The sequence below is a fragment of the Poecilia mexicana genome, unplaced genomic scaffold (genome assembly GCF_051168715.1).
Source record: "Poecilia mexicana isolate PSO_F unplaced genomic scaffold, ASM5116871v1 scaffold_22, whole genome shotgun sequence".
Classification (NCBI taxonomy): domain Eukaryota; kingdom Metazoa; phylum Chordata; class Actinopteri; order Cyprinodontiformes; family Poeciliidae; genus Poecilia; species Poecilia mexicana.
The window spans coordinates 5793391-5817532 of NW_028263391.1; the positions used below are offsets into that span (position 1 = coordinate 5793391).

The 24142-nt window shown below is 42.3% G+C and overlaps 1 protein-coding gene across 1 annotated transcript in view; it reads right to left on the bottom strand.

Annotated features, from left to right (window-relative positions):
- Nucleotides 1-2935: 2935 nt before the first annotated feature.
- Nucleotides 2936-24142, bottom strand: part of pcnx1 (pecanex 1) — a 40170-nt gene continuing 18963 nt past the window's right edge. The window contains exons 9-36 of the mRNA XM_014975903.2: nucleotides 22655-22748; nucleotides 21980-22037; nucleotides 21325-21542; nucleotides 20020-20173; nucleotides 19624-19656; nucleotides 18114-18285; nucleotides 17761-17871; nucleotides 17506-17597; nucleotides 17252-17361; nucleotides 16535-16640; nucleotides 16327-16419; nucleotides 15947-16097; nucleotides 14699-14840; nucleotides 14047-14224; nucleotides 13826-13934; nucleotides 13595-13724; nucleotides 13445-13503; nucleotides 12504-12719; nucleotides 11411-11664; nucleotides 10439-10669; nucleotides 10094-10194; nucleotides 9439-9589; nucleotides 8232-8459; nucleotides 7871-8145; nucleotides 7573-7751; nucleotides 5735-6165; nucleotides 4907-5047; nucleotides 2936-4246 (exon numbers count right to left, since the gene is read on the bottom strand). Coding sequence (XP_014831389.2) covers nucleotides 4106-4246; nucleotides 4907-5047; nucleotides 5735-6165; nucleotides 7573-7751; nucleotides 7871-8145; nucleotides 8232-8459; nucleotides 9439-9589; nucleotides 10094-10194; nucleotides 10439-10669; nucleotides 11411-11664; nucleotides 12504-12719; nucleotides 13445-13503; nucleotides 13595-13724; nucleotides 13826-13934; nucleotides 14047-14224; nucleotides 14699-14840; nucleotides 15947-16097; nucleotides 16327-16419; nucleotides 16535-16640; nucleotides 17252-17361; nucleotides 17506-17597; nucleotides 17761-17871; nucleotides 18114-18285; nucleotides 19624-19656; nucleotides 20020-20173; nucleotides 21325-21542; nucleotides 21980-22037; nucleotides 22655-22748 — 4358 coding nt within the window. The 3' untranslated portion in view covers nucleotides 2936-4105. The remainder of the gene's footprint in view (nucleotides 4247-4906; nucleotides 5048-5734; nucleotides 6166-7572; nucleotides 7752-7870; nucleotides 8146-8231; nucleotides 8460-9438; nucleotides 9590-10093; nucleotides 10195-10438; nucleotides 10670-11410; nucleotides 11665-12503; nucleotides 12720-13444; nucleotides 13504-13594; nucleotides 13725-13825; nucleotides 13935-14046; nucleotides 14225-14698; nucleotides 14841-15946; nucleotides 16098-16326; nucleotides 16420-16534; nucleotides 16641-17251; nucleotides 17362-17505; nucleotides 17598-17760; nucleotides 17872-18113; nucleotides 18286-19623; nucleotides 19657-20019; nucleotides 20174-21324; nucleotides 21543-21979; nucleotides 22038-22654; nucleotides 22749-24142) is intronic.

A 24142-nucleotide genomic window follows, 5' to 3' on the forward strand; every position in this document is an offset into this window, starting at 1 on the left:
TCTAGTGTAAAGTGCTTTGAGTGGTCAAAATGACTGGAAAAGCTCTATATAAGTTCAGTCTATTTACCTTTTTTTTTTAAGTAAACTAAAGGATTTGAGTAAGACTGACTTAAATCTGTTATCTTAAACATACTTAATAAATTTGTTAAAAAAAATTTAACAAATTGACTTGGATGATTATAATATATTGAATTGGTTAAACTTAATAAATTAAGTTGGATAAACTTTATTGAATTGCTTGTTACCCATAGAAGCAATTCAATTAAGTTTGTTCAACTATTTTCTTTTTAGAGTGTAGGCAACGTCCAAAATATACATAAAGCAATCCAGAGTTCTCAAAAAATGCTATGTAGTTGCATTTTATTCAAACTGCAGTACATAACTTTAATAAAAATATGTTTTCTCCATATTTATTAAGGCTGTCATGATGTCGTAGCAGTTTGTTACAGATAATCTGTCAAAACAATCAATCTCCTCCATCTAGGGTTGCCACTTTCAGAAGTTAAAATAAGGGCACGTCGCCCTACTCTCATGGGGTGGGACTTCCACTGCAGTCAGACATTATTTTATGGCTGTGTTTTTTGTTTTTAAAAAGTGATCCGTAGAGCAATCATTCATGTTAGAGTATCCCAAAATTGTACTCCAATCACAGTAGCATACCTTAAAAACACATTTTATTAAGCAAGTGTAAAAAGTATTTGGTAAACTACTCAAGTACTGATCAACTGATCATAACACCTGATTTAATATTCAAAATGTGTCCTCAGACAGCCAAAAGTATAAAAGTCATGTGAACATTCTGGTACTGTAAAAAGTATTACTAAAATATTTATAGAAATAAGGAGTTAGGTTTGGAGGCTGGACCAAATTTACCACAGGGGCCAGGATAGTCAGTGTTTTTCCATGGCGACACTTGAAAAAGAATGGGGGAAAAAAACAAAATAAAACAAAACAAAACAAAACAAAAACAAAAACAGAGCAATATTTCATCATTTGATATATTAAGTGAGCCAAAGAGCCACTTTTGCCTCCATTGTTCATGTTTCTGATCAGCTGATAAATGTCGCGTAGAAACGGCGGTCGCTCCACGAGACGCGGAGAGGAAATAAAATGACATTACTAAAGAAAATAGTAACGCACAGTGATTTGGAAAAGTAACTTTTGTCTGATTGCTGGATTTGGAATAGTAACGCGTTAGATTACTCGTTACTGAAAAAGAAGTGGTCAGACATCATTAACGTGTTACAAAGGAGTGCGTTACTGACATCACTGATTTTAAAACTGTGGAAGGGGTTTCTGCTGTCGGCTTCTTAAAATGGAGCTGAGAACGTTCAGTGGAACAAAACAAGTTCTGACCGTTTCGGTGCATATTGCAGGGCAGGAAAAACTCAAAGCTTTCTTTCCCTTTTCCATAAAGATGCAAGCTGTCATTAGAGTCTAAGACTTAATGGCTTTAAAAGCGCAGAGATAAACAGGAAGCTGGAGCTTCCTGTTTATGACTCGCATATTTAGCAGAAACCAAGCTTCACTTAATTTGAAGATTCGTCTACGTGGATTCTTAAGCGTTCGGAACAAAACAAACCATCATGAAAACAAAGATTACACTTTGACAAAAAAAATCGACATGTTTTACAGATCAATGCTTCTCTGAAGTTCAGATAAAAACATTCTCGAGATAAGAGACTGCTTGGAAGAGGACGCGATGTTTGACTGAAGCCGCCTGGAGAATCTACAAATACAACAAAAACAAAACAAAAAAAAAATGTCCTGGACACATGAAGTTTATGATTCCTATTGATAAATAGAGTTCAGTAAGAGAAACAATTTTCTCCTTTTCACATTAGTTTGTAGTTTGGATTATATCAATAAGTAGAATCGTCCTTTAGATTTAGCAGATCGACAGAACTTGATCCAGTCAGCAGGCGGACTAGTCAAAGTAAAGAGACTCACTTTCCTGTAGTCACATGGAAGGACGCAACATGTAGATATGTTGCTATGAAACGTCACCAAGCAGATCGCCGTGCAGCTCATTGGTCACGACAAAACTTTTAATATCTTCCATATGTTAACACTTTAGTTCATCTTCATTGAAAACAAAACAACAACAAAAACTGTAAATGTGATTTTCTGGACTGCTTTGAACATGTGCACAGATGTTCTCGAATATTTATTTAGGTCAGGGAATCCTGATAAAGGACGAGGATAAGAAAATCTGTTACCTAACCTTTTGTTTTGCATGACATTCCTGGATATGGATTTTTATCTTCTCCACTCTTTACCAAACTGAGTTTATTTGCTTAGATCTTGTGCAAAATATGCAAGGAAAAGTAAATCTTAAGACATATGGCTTCTTGCACGGAGAATCTTAACCAGTAAACTCTGATTAAATAATTGAGGAAAAAAAACTTTCACAACTAAAATGTCGCTGTAAATCCCCTGGTGTATAAAACCTAAATTGTACCTATAATCTATTCCTCCTATGAGGTTACATTCTGGTAACTAATTTTAGAGTTTCACTTTTTTATTTTATTTAAACCGTCTTGTAGAAACTTAGCTCTTGTATTAGTTTGAACATTTGTTTTTACTGGAACTATTTGCTGCAGTTTGTCAAATTAAACTCAATATTATGCGGTAAACAAAGTAATTTTACAACTTTTTCCAAATAAGAACCTAAAACAGCGATGTTCATAAGTGCTCATATCTGAGTTGAACATTAGTTTGTTTTACTAGTTGCAGTAGATTTTGTTTAGAGGGTGAAAATGAAACGGTGTAGAAAACCCCCCAAATATTTCGATATCGCACGCTGCTCTGTTTTGGATCAGATCAGATAAAATCCACATAAACGAGAACAAAGTCAGCGTAGTTTGAAATGTGGAAGTTAAAACACTTCTGAAATGTCAGCCACTGAATCAACAGAAAACACAAAATGAGGAGGTGCAATAAAGAACAATAAATCAAACTTTTTATTTCTCCATATAGAAAAGAATCAAGTTAAATAGTGAAACAGTCCATCAAAAAAAAAGAAAAAGAAAGAAAAAAAGCGGCATCTTGTTTTCAACTGATGGTCCTTAATACATTAAGCTTTGTCCCAAAAGGAAAAGAAAAAAAATACTATGTTCACAGTAATAAATATCGAAAACAAAATCTTTTAGATATAGACATTATATATATATATATATTTGTGTAAATATATATATGTATAGATAAATTCATATACAGTAAAAAGTTATTTTCAAGTTTATCAAACTGAAAAAGTCGAAACAAAAATGTCCGAAAACAGAATAATGATTGCATTTTTGTCATTCCCCAAGGCATCGGTAACCATGGTCATTCAGAGTCTGTAATAAATAAAACGTGATCTAAAGATTGTAGTGCATCACTGTAAAAAACAAAAAGAAAAAAAAAAAAGAAAAAGTAATGCAAGTTGTTTAATTCTTTGCGCAGCTTAATCTTGCAAAAAAAAAAAAAATCTAACTAATCCACAAAAAGGAATGACAACAATCAAGCAGAGTTGGTTGGGGACCCACTTGTCTCCGTTCTGCATGATAACTTCCTCTGCAGTCTTGGCAGCCAAAAAATAATAATAATAAAGTGAGAGAAAGCTTTCACTTGTATAAAACCATAGCAAATCAGAATTATTTGGCAAAAAAACAAACAAACAAAAAAAAAAAACCTCCTCTGGTCTTACGCTTTGTAATTATAATTAAAAAAAAAATCTAAGAAAACTGTAGATGTGATGCATAGAAATGAAATCACCAGCAGCAAAGAATAACTTAACGTAAGCGTTGTTTACCGTCATGCAGCATTTCTGAGATGCAACGCAAGGCAGATACTGTGGATGCGGCAAAGCGTGTACGACGAATGGAGACTCTGCCCGTGTTTGCACGTTTTCCTGGCTTCCTTTCCCCCTTGGCGCTGAGGAACGGGAGCGAAGGGGGAAGCTCCCATTCCCCCATTGTCTGCAGGATCTGGCCTCCTGCTGAAAAGCCAGGGGCCGGATGGGGGGGGGGGGGCGGTGGAGGGTGCAGGGTGGGAGGAGGCCTGGGCGTCTCCACACAAGCAACCTGGTCATTGTGTGCGGCTGTGTGTGCTTGGCTGGATAGTCTCAAACCTCGGCACCCAACTCGATGACCCCAGTGTCAATGATGGGCACTAGCTTATCTTCCACCTGTACCAGCAGGATGGTCTTGTTGATGTGGGAGCGACTGGCTGGGTCTCGGCTACAAGGCAACCACCGGTGAATCACCTGCAGGGGGCGACACAGGAGAGAAGCAGCCAATCAAATTTATGAGGCAAGTATGGAGAGGAAATGGGAGTTTGTTTTTTTTAACCCTGGGCGGCTACTAATGTAATTAGGCGACTTTAGTCAACTTAAAAGAAATGAACAACAAAAGAAAGAAAAAAATAAAATCTTGCCTCTTATGTACGACAGAGTATTAGAGCCTGGCTAAGAAAAAAAAAAAAATTACTACGAGAAAAAAAAGTCGCAATAAAGTCATAATACAAGAACAAAGAGTCATAATATTTTAGAATAAAGTTGTAATAACATGAGAAAAAAATGTTGTAGTGTTATGATAAGACACAATATTGCCTGAGTGAAGTTGTAATAATGTGAGTAAAAAGTCAGAATATTTTGTTTATAATGAACAAAAGTTGCTATTATACGATAATAACTTCATAATACTACAAGAAAAAGTCAAATGACAATAAAGTCAAAATAACACACTCCATGCAGTCACAGCCCTACAGTTACCTAAAAAAGAAGTAATAAATATTCTTATCGTCATTTTTATCGTTATCAAAAAATATCGTGATAAAACTTAAAGTCCATATCGCCCACCCCTAATTCTAACGGGGAAAATCCAGATTTTGTAGCTGACCAAATTAACGTTCACGGCCGACTTACATGACCTTCCATGCCCTCGACGGGGCTCCAGTCCCTCCAGCAGGTCCGTCCTGCCCTCAGTCTCATCGCCTCGTCGGGCCACAGCAGCTCCTTCCGCTTCGGCAGGTTCATGTTCTCCAACACCTGAGTCACGTCCACAATCTAAAACAAAAACACAGAGACTTAAATCAAAGCTGATAAATTCACAAACACACGAATCTGACAAGCATAACGCTACAATTTCTTATATTTAAAGGTGACCTATCATGCTTCCTTGAACAGTTTAAGTCTGTGGGCTATCCAAAACATGTTCATTACATATTTTGTAGAAAACCCTTTTTAGATAATGAGACTTTAGTCTGCTCAGTTTCGTCTGTTTTGAGCTTTCAGAATGTTTTAGGGCCTCTTGTCACTTCAAATCCAAATAATCTGCTGCTGGCCACGGCCCCCAACTCAACGTCTACACTCGCACATGAAAACGGCTGTAAACAGCAATTGTACAACCGTGCATCTTTGAAAAGCAGAAGTGGAGCCTCCTGCACAACCAACAAGAATGTAGCAAGTTGTTTCTTGTCTTTTCCAGCAGCCATTTAAAATGATAAAACCTGCTGACCAAACATGCTGAAGCTCTGCTGGGGTTGCTAGGTAACGGGCAGTGCCTGCTGATTTGTGACGTTACTTTCTGGAGGTTTTTGAACAGCTCCTTTTCCAGAGACCAAAAAACATTACCGTATTACCAAAAAAATGGCTCGGTGGGTTTTTAGAAGCACTGGAGACCCAAATGGACAAAAGAGTGTATTTTACATAACACGTCATCTTTAAATTTTTTTTTTTTTAAAAGTCTCAAACCTGCACTCTGTACGAGATGTCGTCCCTCCGTACTGTGGAGACGGTGGGGTTGTGCTGCTGCGGGTAGTGGTGATGGTTGTGGAGCTGGCTGAGCGGGTCCGTCACGGCGCTGCACACACCGTCGTTTCCCAGCAGGCCCACCAGGGTGTGACGCTTGCAGGGCGGGATGCTGTGGCTGGAGAGGGAGGAGGACGGGCCGGCGGGGTCGGACGTGGAGCCCAGCCGCAGCTGCAGCGAGGTGGGCAGCGTGCGCAGGGACAGCTGGCTGGTGGAGGAACGGCGGCAGGGCTCCAGGCCCGTGGTGGAGGTGCGCAGCGACGAATGACGGCTGCTGCTGTAGCGGTAGGACGAGGACTGGCTGGCCATGGAGGCGCGGGCCGGGGACTGACGAACCAGACCGGACTGGACCGACTGGGAGCTCTGGCTGGTGCCTGGGCACGGAGGTACAAAACAGGTCCAAAAGGTTTTGTTTTTCAGACGTGCGAAAAGCCGGGAATTCGTCGGCGGTGTTATTTAATCTCAGAAACAGAAATGCTGTTCTGGGAAGGACTTGGAGAACACTAAGGAAACCGCGTCGTGAAGACTAAGGAACGCAGAACGTGGTTAGGTCTGTCTGCTCAATCCATCATCTGAGATTAGAGAGAATATTACCCAGCAGCCCTACCAGAGCATAGCCTTACATATAAAATGTCAGACTGAGAGCATTAATTAGTGAAGCAGCCAAGAGGCCTGTGGTAACTCAGGTGAAGGTTCAGCTTCCAGCAGGAGAACCTGAAACATTCAGATGGAGCTACAATGGAGCAGTTTATAGACTCCCTGACACCAGACCTGTTTGGCCCGCAATAAATCAAAACTCTAGTTTGTTTGTCTTGAAAAGTCCGGTTTGTTTGGGGAGGTGTGAACGCGCAACAAACTCTGACACGGACCAAAAAAAGCTAACTGTAGCGCAGGGCATTCTGGGTAAGTAAAACCGAAACAATGCACCAGAGGAAGAAATGGAATGTTATTTGTTTTACCAAAGACAAAAGAGAAATCCTATGAATGCTAAAATCTGATGCCACTCTATTTTTGTTTACATTTCCTGAAGAAGGAAGTTGCGCTCAGTGTCTTCTTCTGCAGTTTTTGTCATTTCCTTCAGTAGTTCTTGGTGCAGCGCCACCGCAGGCGAGGAGGGGAACAGGTTTTTCAAACAGATTGGTTCTGAAAATGTAACAAAAGCTGCAATTTAAGCATTTGTCAGGGATGCTCAAACCTTTTGCCCAGAGGGCCAAAATTGTCAAACTGAAAGCACATTTCTTTTAATGTATTTTATTTTTTAAGATTTTTTAAAGTTTAGCAATAAATTTTTTGAGTTGAGTTAAGTAACAATGACGGGATGTTGTTCACTCTTTTACATTATCCACCATGTTGTGTTGGGCTATCAAAGTAACTGGAAGGATCTTTGCATTCACACAGCTATGACGCATAACCATGGCAACCAGGTGTTTTTTCTTTCTTTCTTTTTTACTAACAACCGTATCTCAAAAGCAGGTGTCATTAAGGAAATGCTGCTGTGGAACATTGCCCAGATACTGAGCTGTTAACATATAAGGCATTTATACAGTAACAGTCTTCAGTCAGAGGCCTCTTCAGATTCATTGCTAAACTGACTGCTACTGGAGATCCTTCCTGCCCACATAATCACAGCGACTCTTTGAAGACACTTGGATCATATGATTTACAACAACATTTCATTTCTCTTTAGAATTAATAAAGTGTTTTTTTTAATTGAGTCACATAAAAGTCCACTAAAAACAGTGGACTTTTATTTGGCAAACATCTTAAAATAGTCGCCTCACCTAGAGAATGGGGCTGGTAAGAGTGAGGGGGAGCGGGTCCGGTGGTTCCACCGTGTGACACCGAGCTCTGGTGAGAATCTCCTCCCATCCCGTTCCCGCTGCCGCACGACAACCCGCCTGCGTCCGAATCCTCGATATTCCCTCCGCTGTTACAGCCGGCGCCACAACCTTTTCTTAACCTGCAATAAAAAAGGTTTTTTGTCTCATTTTTACCCGACATATTTAACACACAAACACGACTAGCACATCTGTAACGTTGTGCTGATGTTGGAAGTGCGTTTCCATAAGCGTCCCGAACCTGTGCCAGGTGCTGACGACGAAGTTGCGGATGTTGGCGATGCTGATGGGCCCTCCCAGGATGTGTCCGAGCTGCGGGTGTGTGTTGCAGTAGGAGGTGGTCAGCGGAGACACGTAGATGGGATACCCGATGGGCTGGTCGCAGGACGAGTTGATCATGTTCCGCAGGGCCTGCTTGGCGTTCTGGATGCTCCCTCGCTCAGGATTTCTGTTTCTCAGGAACACCAGCTCCTGCTGCTGCCCGGCCCAGAGGCCTCGGACGCATTCCTTGTTCACCTGTCCCACAAAAGCAGGAGAGGTTCTTGTTAAATCAGCGTGTCACACAACAGCGGGTCGCCAAATCCGGTTTGAACTGGTGCCACCTTGATGACGCGGAAGCTGAGGAACCGGCGATTGAGCATGATGATCTTGTACTCGGTGCCTTCGTCCAGCACGTGGCGCAGGGCGAGGAGCGACGGGGCGTTGGACAGCACGGCGCTCCTCCAGGCCGGGTCGCCCTCGTGAGCAATGACCAGGTTCTGCTGGTGCGACGAGATGGCCTCGTAGAGGATAGCCGGCTCGTCGTACTCGTCGGGGGACGTGAAGTGGTCCTGAAGGAGAAACGCACCAGCAGATGATGAGACGGCGTCTCAGTGTGAGCCTTACAGCTGGACTGTGTAACTTTTACAAAAAAAGTTACACAGTAGGGCATGAAACAGTTAATCTGTGAAAAGATCAAGCTCCTCTGCCTTCTCCCAGTGCTCCCAGTGCTAACTACACAAATACACCGCTTGGTCAGAAGCAACCAGGAGGAGTCAGGAGGATGGTCTCAGCGCTCATGTGTTGCAAAAGTATTCATACCAATCACACTTTTTCACATTTTTCTGAATACAAACGTAGTATATTTTATTAGGGCTATATGTGATAGACCAAGACAAAATATCACATAACTCTCAAGTTAAAGGAAAATATTTTATCTGATAACCCGTACTAGCTAGCTACCAAGGGTGTCAGCTAGCCTTCGCTAGCTACTCAAATATACTCTTCTTAGCTATCTAGTATATACCCTCAAGTTTAAGGAAAAATTTTTATCAGTAACCTAATACCATTCCTACCTAGCTGTTTAGCTCGCAAGGATATCAGCAAGCCCTTGCTAGCTACCATACTAGCTATCTAGTATATACCCTCAAGTTGAAGGAAAATATTTGTCAATAACTGGATGTATTAGGGTACAAATTAGGGTTGCTAGCAAGTGCTGGCTGATACTTTTCTTGGATAGCTAGCTAGAAACTGTTTTAGGTTATGGATAAATATTTTCCTTCAACTTGAGGGTATACTCTAGTTAGCTAGCAAGCGTATATTAGCAGCTAGTTAGCAGCTAGTAGCCTGAACCACATGGAGTCACAGAACAGAATGAAAAAACAAAAAAACTACATAAAATATGCAAGATTAAATAGTCCCGCCATGACAACATTTAAGACCAACTTACTTTTTTTTAATGAACGCAAGACATTTTAAGGCCTTAATTTTAGACACATGAATTTAAGACTCTTTAAATATGAGCGTCAACCATGTTACAGCCTCGCTCACCTGGTGTAATTTAAGAGACATTCGGATTCCAGGCACCACAACTTTCCTGAGCAGTTCCATGTCTGCGAAGATCCACTCGTCTCGCACGGAAGAGATGCGGAAGTCTCCTTTAAATAATGCATGCAGCCCATAAAGGAAAGACTCCAGATTGCTGAGAGGGAAATCAGAAAGAAGAGATGGAAGTTTTAAATGCTACTATCCGTCTAGTGTTCACAGTGTGTAGCAAAAATAATCACACCAATCAAACTTTTTCACATTTTGCCATGTTCAGAATACAAAGTTGGTGTATTTTACTGGGATGGAAGGTAATAGACCACTGCTGTTTTCAATAACCAGATAAATTTAATGTGATTTTTTTAATGAAGTAAAGTATTCATACCAATCAAACTGTTCCACATTTTTCTGAATACAAATGAAAAAATATTAGAATTTTTCCGATTGTAAAATAGTTATCTCCCCGTAACTGCAGAACAGCTACAACTACAGTAAAATCAAATCACACACAACTCGATACTTTCAAAGTTTGTGACAAAATGTAAAAAAGTCACGAGGACAAGAAATCCCCCTTCCGCTGCTGTTTAGCTTTTAAAACACACAGCATGTTGCGCAGGAGTTGCAAATCATTCACTTGGCATAATAAAGATGACTAGATAACCTGGACATGTGATGTGCTGCTGTTCCCAGCGCTCTCCTTCCCAGGACGCACAGGCCGAAGCAGAGCAGCACGAGAGGCGAGTCTTTGTCGCTGTTGAGCGGCTGCAGGACGAAGCAGAAACAGGAAAGTCCTGTTAGGCTTCATAGCAGCTGGAGTCAGCTGTTGTTTTAACGTCTGATCAAATCTAAAATGTTTACAACTGGATCAGAGCAGGTGTGTTAACCAACAAAGCATTCCCCGCAAACAGCTTCAACACAAACCAAACTATGCAAAAAAAAAACAAAAAAACATAAATCATATGCAGAAAAGATTTTAATCTGATCAGATGTATTTCTTGAGGCATACCTTAGCCCTTTGAGAGTTACAGTACTGGATCCATCCCAGGTAGACGCCGCAGAAACTGTCTCTGGAGATGCCTGCCAGCCGGTGGTCGTAGTCCTCGTCGATGTTTGGATTAAAGGTGGGGTCCAGGTCCACGTAGTTCCTCTCGCCACATCCTCGCAGGCCCTCTTTCATGGTCTCGTTAGACAGCCACTCCTCCAGCTTGGGTGAGGCGATCACGTAGTAGACGATGCCCTGAGCCCAGAGAGCGACAACAAGTTCAGAACTGTTCCCAACATTCAGACAATCAACTGAATCATCACAGTGTCTTCAATCTGTGGCTCCGCCAACTTAAATCTCAGATGTTTTTCCAGAAAGAATGACATTTAAGACCTGGAGCACGACAGAAATGTACAAAAGAAAATCAAATACTTTATAGCGTCAAGCTTTTGTGATCAGAATGCACGTAGCATCGTTTAGCTTAGCAACAGAAGTGAGTGACTGGTGAACACGAATGTTGTCCAGCCAACTGGCAATAGATTTACACTGAGTCGCAAAAAAGTTAGCTAGCTAGCTTTTAGCTAGGATATATTAACAGCTAGTTAGCTGTAGCCTGAACCGCCGTGAGTCACAGAACTGCGTGACTCTAAGTTTTGCCTGACAGAAAAGCTCCACAAGAAAAAACTGTAAAAACCTACACATTCAAAATTAAATAGTGCTGCTAGGACAAAAGTTAAGACCTGATTTAACATATTTAAGGCCAAAAAAAAAGTAAGAAATTTTAAGGGATTTTTAAGAACATTACGAATTAAAATTAAGACCTGTGACAGAAACATGCAAAAGAAAACGGCATGTTTTATATAATAGTGCTACGCTGTTTTGATCAGAACGCACGCAGCGACGTACGGGTGTCCAAAATGTCCGAAAATGAAAAAAACAAACCAAAACACACACACACACCAAAAAAAACAACAAACAAACAAAAAAAACAACAACCTTGACGTAGTAAGTGGTGAGGATGCGCCGCAGGTCGAACACCTGCAGCATGGAGGCGGCGCTGTTGTCGGTGATGCTGTAGCCCTCCAGAACATATTTGGTGACCAGAACCTCCCAGGCCAGCCAGCGCTGACCGAAGGCAGCGTTGAAGGACAGGATGTGAGGGAGGTGGCCCGGCTCGCAGCAGCAGCAGCCTTCGTCTTCCTCCACTCCCTCAGTGATGGCCTCCACTTCCCTCTGCTGGCAGTAAGTACCTAAAAAAACAAATCAGAAATAATCAAAAAACCTCAAAATGAGAAGGAGAATCATGATTTTAACTTGTACTGTCCATAAATAAGGGGAGATTTTCAAGTGTTTAGGACGATAAAACCCACTTAAAGTCTGGTTTTACTAAGAGAAGAAGCTAATTCATTTTCTATTGTACAGACTACTAGCTAAGCAACTTTTTCCACACCATTTCACCATATCATGCTTTGAAATACAAAAAGTTGTCACAGATAAAGATGCTGACAAGCTGGTGATGCTCGTGTCTGCAAAAGGTTGACGGCGTCACATGCTGCTGGCACCGCTCCCGTTTCATCAGGTCCGCTATGTAGCACAAACCCTCCAGCTAAATGACTCAGAGTCACGCTGATAAACAGCAGTCAGGTGTGTTTTCCACTGAAATAAAGCGTTAAACCGAGGTAGTAAAATCCTTTATTTATTTTTACTTTTTAGCTCATTTGGATCTAAACTTGCTGAGTAATTGTTCACATGTAATTTATTTTTCAAAATCTTAGAAAGGAGAGAAAACAACAACAACAGAAGAGCTTGTAAACAAAACTACTCGGTGCATCTGCTAATTTTCCCCAGGAGTGAATGTCCCAGCAGATTCATCCCAAAGTCAAAGAAAGGACTCAACCGTTATTTTAGTAATTGATTATTCTGACGATTAATCGATTAATTTGATAAGAAGAAAAAAATCAGCACATTCAGCTGATTTTTTTTTAATTTAACCATCCTAGTCTTGCTTAATCTGTCAGATTGCCAGATTATTTAGAAAACCGACATCGTTTTAAAGGCCACAACGCCACAACCAAATCTCCGGCCTCACCTCTGAACTCCAGGCCCCGGAGCTGGAAGGTGACCAGGCCGTTGCCGATCTCGATGAGGTGCACCAAGGCGTTCAGGTAGTCCGACGCCAGGATGAAGCAATCCCCGGTGCTGAAGTTCCCCCAGCGGCCCAGCAGGAGGTCTCCGCACAGGCTGTGCTGCAGGGAGCGAGTCAGATGCTCGTAGAAGATCGAGTTCAAGTTGTTGTCGTCCGAGCCTGAGAAAAGGCGAAAGGAAGTCGAGATTCAAACGTCGCATCTTGGAGGCCGCGTCGTTTCTCGGCAAACATGGTAAGGATGTGCAAAAGAGGCATTAACCCTTTAACAACGTTTATATGAGTGTTTCACTGACAAGCAGCTCCTTTCATGAGCTCATGATGCTCTGCTCCACCAGATGTTTGCTAATTGCTGCTGGCTAGTCTGAAGGAGCCGAGTGGGGACTGACGGAGGAGGGATACTGTGTGAGGCAGCAGCTTGAAAGCTGCAGCTCCAAGGAGGAGCTGCGTCTCGAAGGCGGCTCTCGCTCCAGGCGTTTTGCACAGCTGAGTGGTTGTCACAGGAAATTAAAGGATTTCTCAGGTATGCAACACTCCAGCTATGATTTTAGTAACATTATAACTTGATGCAAAGCTCAAAACAGTCAGTTTTACATAATACTGCCCCTTCATAACATATCTAGCTTTTAGTAATGCAGCGTAATCTCACACATTGGGAAACGTCAGAACAGTTTTATTACTTTGAGCTAATTATGTAATTCATACTTTGGGGGAAAATTTTCATGCCGATATCTAAAACAAATTTTAATTGTTGCAAAAGTGCACAGACTGGTGAGGAAGGTAAAAACATATATATCCAAAGTTTGCTGTTTGAGAACTACTTTAAGCCTCACGGTTTGTCTCTGTCAAGATTTCTGGCAACAGATCAACGTGAAACGACGTCTCACCTGGATTTCTGTCGAGCTGAGAGGCTAGTCGAGTGTTCGAGTGATCCACTCTCTTGGTGCTGCACAAAATAAAAAAAAGTAAAAAATCAACCATCTTAGAAACGCGTAGACAGGAATAAACAAGTGCCGTCTCACGACAGCATTGCCTACTTGTAGTCCCGCTCCCAGAACTTCACAGGCCGAACATAGGAGGTGATGAAGATGGCGCTGCCCAGGAAAGGGTTGAGGGGTGTGGAGAAGACGGCAGACACCACAGCCTGGACAAACAGCATGGCGGAATCTGGACAAGCTCAAGTCAAGGCGGCGTGATGACGATGCGCTTATAGAAATGACTACTGAAACCGAACGTGTCAAACAGCTGAGTGCGGCGCCGAAGGATACGAGGCACGGCGAAGGGCTGAGCGAAGGCGTGGAAGGCTGAGCCCCAGGTGATTTGCCACGGAGCGATGTAGGTGTAAACAAAGTGCAGCTTGTAGAAAAGCTCCCACAACTGTATCGACAGAGAGGGGGAAAAAAAAAACACGTTCTGTCCACCGACACGGTCCCAAACGAAACACCTCCAAAGTCGAGGTGAGCTTCGATTTGGATTTGCTGCCGCTCACCTTGCTGAAAACGATGGACATGAGGAAGAGGTCCAGCAGCAGCGTCTCGGACAGGTGGCGGTAGTCGAAGGTGAAGAACAGGACGGTGAAGAGGATGGTGACGTACTGGTAGGTGGGGCTGCTGTAGCAGGAGCGGAGCAGCTTCAGGCCGGCCACCGTGATCATCAGAGCGCCGACCCTGGCAGCACAGCAAGCGCAAAAAAAACCCCAACAAAACTCACAGTTGTGTCAAATCTATAGACGTGGCGGAATATAAGGCGTGTGTGTCATGTGGCGCAGTTTGTTTGACGTGTAGGAGAAACAACTTTTCTGTGAGGTTTCAGGAAACAGGCTGTATTTGACAAGACAAACAGGAAGTCATGGATTGTTAATAGAAAACAAAAAAACAATCAAATAAAATTTTTTGACATAATCTGTGACCTTCTTGCTTTCATAATTTAATTCAATTAAAAGTTTTTTTTTTTTTTTTTGTGATTTAATACCACAGCAATAAAATATTTTTTCAAATTTCTTTTTGTCACGTTACTAGGGTTTCCAATAAATGTGTTTAAATTAAAGCTGGACGTCGGATATCCAGTAATAAATTTGGTCGCAGACACACAAAATGGAAGTAGAAGCTCATGAATAATACATAAAAATGCAGACGACTCACTCTGTGTCGAGTTTCTTTGGACTGGCGAGTTCCCTGGCGCTGCCGCTCAGCTCGTTGAGGATGACGAGCGGGTAGAGGACGTTCTTCTCGACAAACAGCAGCCACACGTGAAGCTTTTCAAACCACATGACGTGAGCCGCATCTGAGAGGAGACAAAAGGCTCAGAGTTCAAAGGTCAGCAGGAGGCGGCCAAAACCGGAACCGGCAGGTCAGGCTTTTCGGAAAAAAAAAAAAAAAAAAAAAAAAGAAATCGGTGATCGGACAGAAAACTGCAATCGGTGCACCCGTTTTCAAAATGGCACACAGCGATACAGTGGAAGTGTTTCATACTGTTGATTTCTTAGCCGTCCTGCTTTGGCTGCTGCCAGTTTATTTACAAGTTAAGTGACTTGACAGCAGCTGGTCGAGTAAGGATTTTAATTAGGGGTGCCAGAATAAACAGGGGTGAACACAAATGCGGGCCACTTATTCATTTCTTATCTGTAAATCATTTTGAAAAAAGGTGAAATTTTCACATTTTTATTTGCTTATTTCATTCATTTTACAGCTTGAAGTGAACATGTCACATGCCGACATAAAAGTTTTGAATGAAATGGAGAAGTTTGAAGAAAAGCGTCCTGGACAGTCCGCCTCTTCCTTCAAAAGTCGATTCACTATTGAATAAGCAACTAAACATCAATCTACAGCTCTGGAAAAAACATTAAGAGATCACTTAAAATGATCAGTTTGTCTGATTTTACTCTTTATGTTTGAGTAAAATGAACACTATTCTTTTATTCTACGAACCCCATGTCTCTGAAATCCAAAGCAAAAATGTAGTTTCTGTTTGCAGAAAATGAGAAATGGTCAAAATAACAAAAAACATGCAGTGCTTTTTTAATCATGCAAAGGAAACAAGTTCATGTTCATCTAGAAATAACAAAGCTGATGTGAATCATTTGGTGGGAAAACCAGGAGGTTTTCAACAGGGTTACATTTTCTAGAGCTGTATATTAATGGGTCTTTAAACATAAAACAGGCAAAGAGTATAGATAGAAATAACAAAAATAAGGAAAAAACGTGACATCTTAATAAGAAAAAATTGATCTACTCTCTTTGTTTTTTCTTATTTCTTCCATGAACAGAAACACATCGTTCCGTGAAATATGTGGTTGTAATTTGAAAAATGCAAAATAAATAAATAAATAAATAAATAAATAAATAAATAAATAAAAGGGGTCAAAGTTTTAGGGAGCGCCGTTTGCTTACCTCTGACCTCGAACTGGTAGTACTCCTTTGTTTTGAGCAGTGGGTGAGAGAAGCAGTACCAGGGCAGCTGCTTGCGAACTTGTGGGAGCAGGTAGTGGGTGAGGAGTCCCACCGTCCCCAGCAGAGCGTACAGGACGTAACTGAGGAAGGGCTGAGGAGAGAACCAGGCCGTCATTAAACCAACGGTTACGTCTTCTCAATCCGAACACACGAGCAGAAACGGGGAAGGGGGGTCAAAGGTTTCGTTCATGGATGCTCCTCGGACAAATGGAAGCCTAATAACCGCGCGAGACTTTGAAAAAGTCTGCGGCCATGTTGCGAGCTTAACTCCAAAAATAAATCATTGACTTTAGTTTTCAGAGCTAACGTTTTTACTGTACCTGGAGTGCTATGAACACTGTGCTGACATGTATGGCAAAGTAAAGGACAGCAATGACCACACAGACAATCAGGTCCGACTGCAGGCGCTCATTCTACACATTTGAAAAGAAACATCAGGCATGAGATGAGGAATCGGTATTTAACAAAATGTCATGTAGCTGGTCTACGCCTAGCCAGAGCTCAGAGGGCTCAGGACGCCAGACTCACCACCGAGGCCCTCAGCTTGTCGGGCAGAGGGTCCTGCACCTCAGACAGGGGGTCCTCTGGGTTCTTGTCTTTCAGATTGGGCAAAATCTTGGACTGTATCAGTGAGCTGCAAAGCAAGAGGAGAAAAAATGTTCTTCTTGTAACTTCCCGGGCACAATTCATTTCTATGTAAAAGTATAACACTTTTGAACAAGTTAAAATTGAATTAATTAATATTACTGCGTTCAAGTCTAAAGTCCCGGTCCTAATATATGATTAATCTGCTGAATTATACTTCAGTATTTTCATGATCATCCGTCTTTGTAATGCGCTGGAAATATTTAACTTGTGATAAGCAAAAGCTAAGCACATAGGTAGAAATTAATGTGTTTATGAATAGAAAAAGTAAGGACAGCATGGTGGTGTGCAGGAATAAAAGCCAGATGGGGGCGCTGCAGCTGCAGCAGCGGATACAGTCTCACTTCTACATCACTGTAAAAGTCACTTGCAGAGGTTAAGAAAACACTTAAATTATTAAATTCTGATTCCTTAACCTGATAAAATAATGCCAGTGACCTACAACCCAGCTCTGCAGAAGGAGAGCAGTGATTTGTAGTGTTTCAAAACCCAGCTGACGGTTAGACAAACCAGATGTTTTAAAGCAAGTATCTAAAAACTAAATGCTAATATTTTGCAGCCACGGGGGAAAAAAAAAAAAAAAAAAAAGCTGAGGCTTACATGAGCACGGAGGGGTCACTGCTTTGCCGGCTCAGGTGGTACGACACTGCCACCAGGAGGCCGCAGAACACAGAGAACAACACGGGGATGTGGTGCGGCTCCCAGGTCTCCTAGAACGATGACGAAAGCTTTGCTTTTATGTCACTTTACGGCTCCAAAGACCAAACAAACAGATGACAAGCTGGCCCACCGACAAGGGAATCGGCTGGCATGTTTCTGCAACAATCCACCTTTACGTCTTGGTCAGCTCTTACCTTGAGCGCGCCGTAGCAGAAGCCGTAGAGCAAGGCGACGGTGACGACGCTGCGCAGCGTGCTGTACAGCGCCGACAGGAGACTCGTGCAGGCTGCAGAGAGAGAGAGAGAAAATAAAACAGCAGCAACGAGACGACTGACAGGAACCAGGCCAGGAAGAACGCCGCTATAAGCCTCCCTGCGGTACAGTGAGTTTGGAGCAACAAAGTGTGTGAGTGTGTGTCGCGTCATCCCGCCGAGGTCACAGCCACTCACCGTTGCCCCCGAACACATGGACGTCCAGCTGCTCGAAGAGGTACATGACGAACGTGTTGACTTGTGGCAGCAGCCCCACGAAGAACACGATGGGGAAACACAGAGTGAAGACTGCAGGAACACACACACACACACACACACACACCCCCACACACACACACACACACACACACACACACACACACACACACACACACACACACACACACACACACACACACACAAAGTGACTTTCAGTGCTTTCTGCATCTGGACTCGCAAAGCAGCAGATTTTTTTGACATGATTTAAATTTTTTTTTAACTTATTTTAGAACAATAAAATATGCAAAACGTCTAGCAGGAAGTGCACCCACCAATGACGAGGTCTCTGGCCGACGCCAGCAGCAGCGAGCTGGTGAGCGCCACTCCGTATAGCGTGAAGCGGGACGAGCTGATCCTCAGACTGCCGTAGTGCAGCAGCCAAATGAGGCCGCAGCAAAGGCAGAAGTAGACCGGCCGGCTGTACGCTATGATGCGGTTGTGACCCTGCAGGCACAAGGGGAATGAACGATCACAGACTCAGGCGCCGTCCTGACGCAGCCGGGTGTTTACGAGAACGGATACCTTCGCCGCGTCGTTCAGAAAAATAATCACGGGATCGGATTCAGAAAAAAAGGTTTCTCATCCACGTAAATCCGCACCGAGCAGCTGCTATAAACGGCTAAACAAGTAGGGGGCAGTGTAATGCAAACATAAACGCTTTTAGTTGTAGCTTTGCGCAGTCAGCCAATCAGATTGCTTCAAAACACTCACAACTTCCTGTTAGGATTTTTTTTTGTCATATCTAAATGTAAACACTATGTGTTCATACTGGATACTTACAAAGTTACAGAGAGCTAGGCGACAAACATTTCTGGACAATAAATTGTTCCAGAACATATTGCGATAAACGATAATATTGTTGTTTTGAGACCATTTTCAAGTTACGCACATATTTTCAAAGATCAATAAACTTTAAAGTCTATTGAACATCTGGGAAACATTTTAAACATTCAGAGTAAACCAAACAGAAACAACAAATAAAACGAGTCAATTGGTCTCTTTAACCAAATGTTTTAGGTCAAAATAAGTAGTTTGATTAATATTGTGCGTTAATATTACCAACTCTATTACACACATATATAAAAAGTTCAATATGTATTTATAAAGGCATACTAGAAGTAATAGTAATTTCTCACTGCAGTTCAATTATTCATTCAATTATTCCAAAGGAAAATGTGATCAGGGTCACATTAGATCTGTTCCAAGGGACAAAGGTCATTCTCGTGCCAGTTTCCGCTGGAGGCAAGTGACCTGCCGTGCTTTTCACACACCACAGACTTTGGTTTTTGAAAAAATTTTTTGCTTTTTTTTACGTAATGAGAGGAGACGATCCAAAGTCCCGAACGTCAGCTCAGGGAGCGGAAACGGGGACAACACCGGCGGGTAGCGGCAGAGAGAAAGTGAGATGCAGACAAAGAGAGAGAGAGAGAGAGAGAGAGAGAGAGAGAGAGAGAGAGAGAGAGAGCCGTGGCCTAAACTCTCAGCAGCTATTTAAAGCTTTGCGCCTGCAGCTGAGTAAGAGCTGCATTAATAAAAGACGCCGTTTCAGAGCAGCCCTACTGACGCAAAGGGAGGGAGGCGGCGGGAACTCAGAGGAAAAGCAGCATCATTTTCCATAAGCCAAAAAAAAAAAAACTCCCACTAAATAAGTAGAGGTTGTAAAAATGATCAATCCAGACAGAATTTCTACCTTAAACACAGACGTCACTTTATGTGAACAGGTTCAAGATGAACTTTTGGAAGTTTTATGCAGCGTAAAGCAAATGAGAAATGACTACGTACGTGTCGAGGCGAGGAGGAGTCCGGCTGAACGCTCTGGAAATAAAGAAAAGCAAAATAAATAATGGAAGGACGTCGATACGCTGTGAGCAAACATGTGGTTTCCAGAGGGTGTTTATTTTATTTTTTTGTTTCTTTAAACATTTCTGACAGAGGAAAGAAAAGCCCAACACTTCAGAGCGTCACAGATTCCCCCCTCAGGGGGAAATGGCGCGCTTTCATGTTCTCCCCCCGCCGCGTCGAGACGAATGAGAGCAGCGTTTGAACTCCTTCCTTCCAAAAGCGGCTTCTACGTCGTTTCACCTCTTCTTTCTTTTTTTTTGTCTTTTACTTTCTTTTTTTTCTTTTAAGGTCAGGTCGACACAACGTTAAGCTGCTGAGTCGAGCGGCTCGGCTCACCTTCAGCAGGGAATACTGGCAACTTGCGATGACGAGGCAGAACTGAAAGACCCAGATGTCGGTGAAGAAGCCGTGAACGAGGAGCACGGAGCCCAGGAAGGCCACCAGGACGGCCAGCACCACGGCCAGGACGTTCTCCAGAACCTCGCGGTTCCTGGAGCGACGACAAATACAAAAACAAACAGAGACGGAGGGAAACACATTTTCTTTTAGATAAAACCAAACAAAAAGAAGCAGCAAGTCATGGGTCGGTGAACTGGAGAGGAGCGAGAAAGAATATGCTCTGAACTTTAGGCTGCCGTTCGTGAAAAGGTCATTCTGACCGACGGCGGGAGAACAACGCTTGTTGGTTGTTCAAACACGGAAACACAAGCCGTGTATCACAATTTATACCCAAAAGAAAAAAAAAGAGAGAGAAGCAATAAAGACAAGTATTTTTTAAAAAATGGCACAAAAAACAATATTAATAAGAAGAAATCCACAATAAATCAAACATAAATTCAGAATTCAAAAAGGCCCAATGACAGAACCCTGAGGTACGCCTGAAAAACACTGACATGTTAACAACATGAGCGTTCATTCTCTCACCTTCACCACATGGTCTCTAAACATGAAAAAGTTTAATTGACTTATGAAGAACTTTTTAATGTAAAGAGTTTCCTGTTTATTAATATGAGAAAAGTGTTTTTTTTTTCTTGATTTTCCTGTAATCAATCAATGAGAATAAATTTCATGAGTCTAAATAAGAATATGTATGTAATCCTCAAATTTTTCTGGACGATAAAATCGTCCCAGAAGTTATCGAGATAAACAATGACATTGTTGTTTTGAGACCATTTTGGAGTGAGATAATGGTAATAGTATATTAATAACAAGAACACATTCTCAGAGATCAACAAGGTTTAAATTCTGATGAATATTTAACACTGGAGCTGGAAGTTAGTGGAAATATCCAAAATAAATAAACAAAACAGAATCAACAAATGAAATAAACGATGAAGTCTCTGTAAACAAAAATGGTCTTTCAAAACAAAGGTCTAGTCGAGACCAAAGCACCAGACTGAAGACTTTTATCATCTAATTCTTGTAGAAAGAGAAAAACAACAAATCACGCAAAAGGAAATTACTGACTTCATTTCACTTTATCATGGGATTAATTGATTCACTGATTCATTGCTTATTGCAACAGGCCCACTCAGACCAAAACTCAGTGCATTCACAGATCGATTGAATCGGTTCGGTCGTCTGAAACTCCAAGTTACCCAACGCGACGTGAAGCGCGGAGAGAAGTAAAGACGAGCCCACCTGTCGAACAGCGCCAGCAGCGTGAGCCGGTCGAAATGCAGGCCGACCCACAGGTACGGGAGGAGCCAGAGGCGGTAGTACTGCTTGGCCTTGCCGGCAGGAGCGGAGGCCGCGGCGCTGTCCGGTCCCAGCGGCGCGTCCTGCAGCTCCGGGCTCAGGTCTCCGTCCTGCTGCTCCAGCAGCTCCGGGTCCATGGTCAGCAGGCGGTTCAGACGGATCTGATGGAGGGAGAACTGTCTCGTGGTCAGCTACAGTTCCCTCAATTTGCGACTAACATCACAAAACTCAAGGAAAACTTGTTTTTTTCTCCCCGTCGCCCCCCAAAAAGTGCTGAAATTAAAATGAGTAAAAGTGATTCTTTTTATTAAGGTGGTTTGACAGAATGTTGTTACTTTAAGCCTTACAAGAACATAGATTAAAAACAAAGAGCGTTTTTAAAGAAGCTGTGAAACCAGCATAAGCAAACAAATTTCCACGTGTCACTCAAGGTCATTTGTTTTGGTCTGCTTCCTTTAAGTCCTCCAAAACACACACACACACACACACACACACACACACACACACACACACACACACACACACACACACACACACACCCACACACACACACACACACACACACACACACACACCATCTTATTAGTTGGTTACTCACCAGGTCGTGAGGGTAGAAGCGAACTGAGGTAGAACTGGAGAGGTGGGAGTCGGTGTCCCTGCACAAACACCAAATGAAGAAAACCATCAGCAGGTTCTGGTTTTCCAATGACATCAAGACAAAAACAAAATGGCTGGACTGTTTTCACCAGTTTTATCCTGGATGTTTCTTAAAGTGTAATAATGAGTCAATTATGTATCCCCAGAGATATGTATAAAACACAGACGCTAAATAAAAGATGTTAAAATGTTCAACTTTTCAAATTCAGAAATGTGAAACTCTGACACATTTTTTTTTTTTTTTAACTCTTATTTAAACAATTTCTGAGAGTATTCTTAAAATCTCTGAAATTTTTCTTGCAAATTTTTTGACTTTTTGAACATAGAAATTTTCAAGAAATTTTCTGTAATTAATCTGAAAATTTCACAAATTTTCGACTTTTTGAACCCGGAAATGTCCAATTCTCTCCTGGAAAAATTTCTCCACATGAATTTCTAAATTTCTGAGTTTTTGACTGAAATCTTCTTTTTTTTTTTTTCCTCTCTCTCTTCACAATGGCCCTGATACGCCATTGTAGTCATGAGGAAAAACTGGAAAAAACAGAAATAAAAATGCTTGAAAAAGCCAGGAAGAGTTTAAGCCTCTCAAGCCCAACTTTCTGAAATTGAAATTTACCACAGGTTGTTGGAGGCTCGTCTGGTTGCGGGTTCAAAGTTGACCAGCGACATGTCGCATCCGCCGGCCTCGTACAGGGAGGGAGTGAGCTTTCCTGGGGTAAACGCGACAGAAAACAAAAAAATCAGTCAGCTTTATGTTTGCATTAAGTAAACCGGACGGCTAACGCTTTGCAGTAGTCACTCTCACTGTATTCCAGTTTCTTAGCGCGAGTCTGGTCTGAGGTGAAAGGGGAGAATGTGAATGTTTAACGGACGAACAGCGGCGTTTTAATCAGATTCTGAAAATGACTTAACGAGAAGCAGATGGAAAGAGAACGCTTAGCGACGTTCCTCTCTCAGAACCGCTTCAGTTTCTGTTTTTGACGCAGCTGCAACATTTACGTCAAGTACGGCGATCCTTACAATGCTGCCGTGGTAACAGCAACCGCCTTGTGTTAATATTTGCTTCAAATTCAAGTGGTGGGAGGCTGATGGGAATGTCACGACTCGGTTTGCAAAACCAAACAGTCGATAATCAGCTGCTGTAAAAAGTTGCCTGACTTTAGAGAAAGCTAAGGAGCGTTTTCTCCTGTTAGGAAGAGAAAGAAACAAAGTTGTACTCCGACTGAGGAATCTGTAAATCTGAAATGTGTTTATCAGAGATATTTGAGAAGCTTATGGCCCCGCTGTGCAGAAAACACAAACGTTCAGAGAACTCCACACACATTAACTGTTATAGAGGGAGGGAGGGAGGGAGGGAGGGAGGAAGGAAGGAAGGAAGGAAGGAAGGAAGGAAGGAAGGAAGGAAGGAAGGAAGGAAGGAAGGAAGGAAGGAAAGAAGGAAGGAAGGAAGGAAGGAAGGAAGGAAGGAAGGAAGGAAGGAAGGAAAGAAGGAAGGAAGGAAGGAAGGAAGGAAGGAAGGAAGGAAGGAAGGAAGGAAGGAAGGAAGGAAGGAAGGAAAGAAGGAAGGAAGGAAGGAAGGAAAGAAGGAAGGAAGGAAGGAAGGAAGGTGTCAGACACAAGGACACATGGGACACTCTCTTTGTTTTGACAGGTTCATGGACTTCCTGTGATCACCGGTTTTCTGATGGTGAAGAGCCACGGTCAGTGTCAGTGCGTCTGAACATGGATGCGCTCGGCTGGGATCAAAGGTCAGATCCCCTCTGGCTTCAGACGCAGCCAGGCGCCGTAAATGGAGCACGGATAACGCCAGCGGGCTTCAACTGATTAGGACAACCCGCCAGCCGTAAGTAACAGGCACTCTCCTGTGATTGACTGAGACCGTCATATCCACTCGCTCCGAGTCACCGTGGAAACCATCCGAAAGCAAGCACACAAAGTGTTCATGTGAAAAATGTTTCATTTCTGTTCAGCCTGCTTGACTTCCTTTTGAACAGTTTTTTTTTAACTACACGTTATTTATGTTGACATTTTCCACTTACTGTACAACATTTTAATCTTTATTGTCTTTTTAGATTTTTTTAAAAACATATTCTGTCGTCGTGAG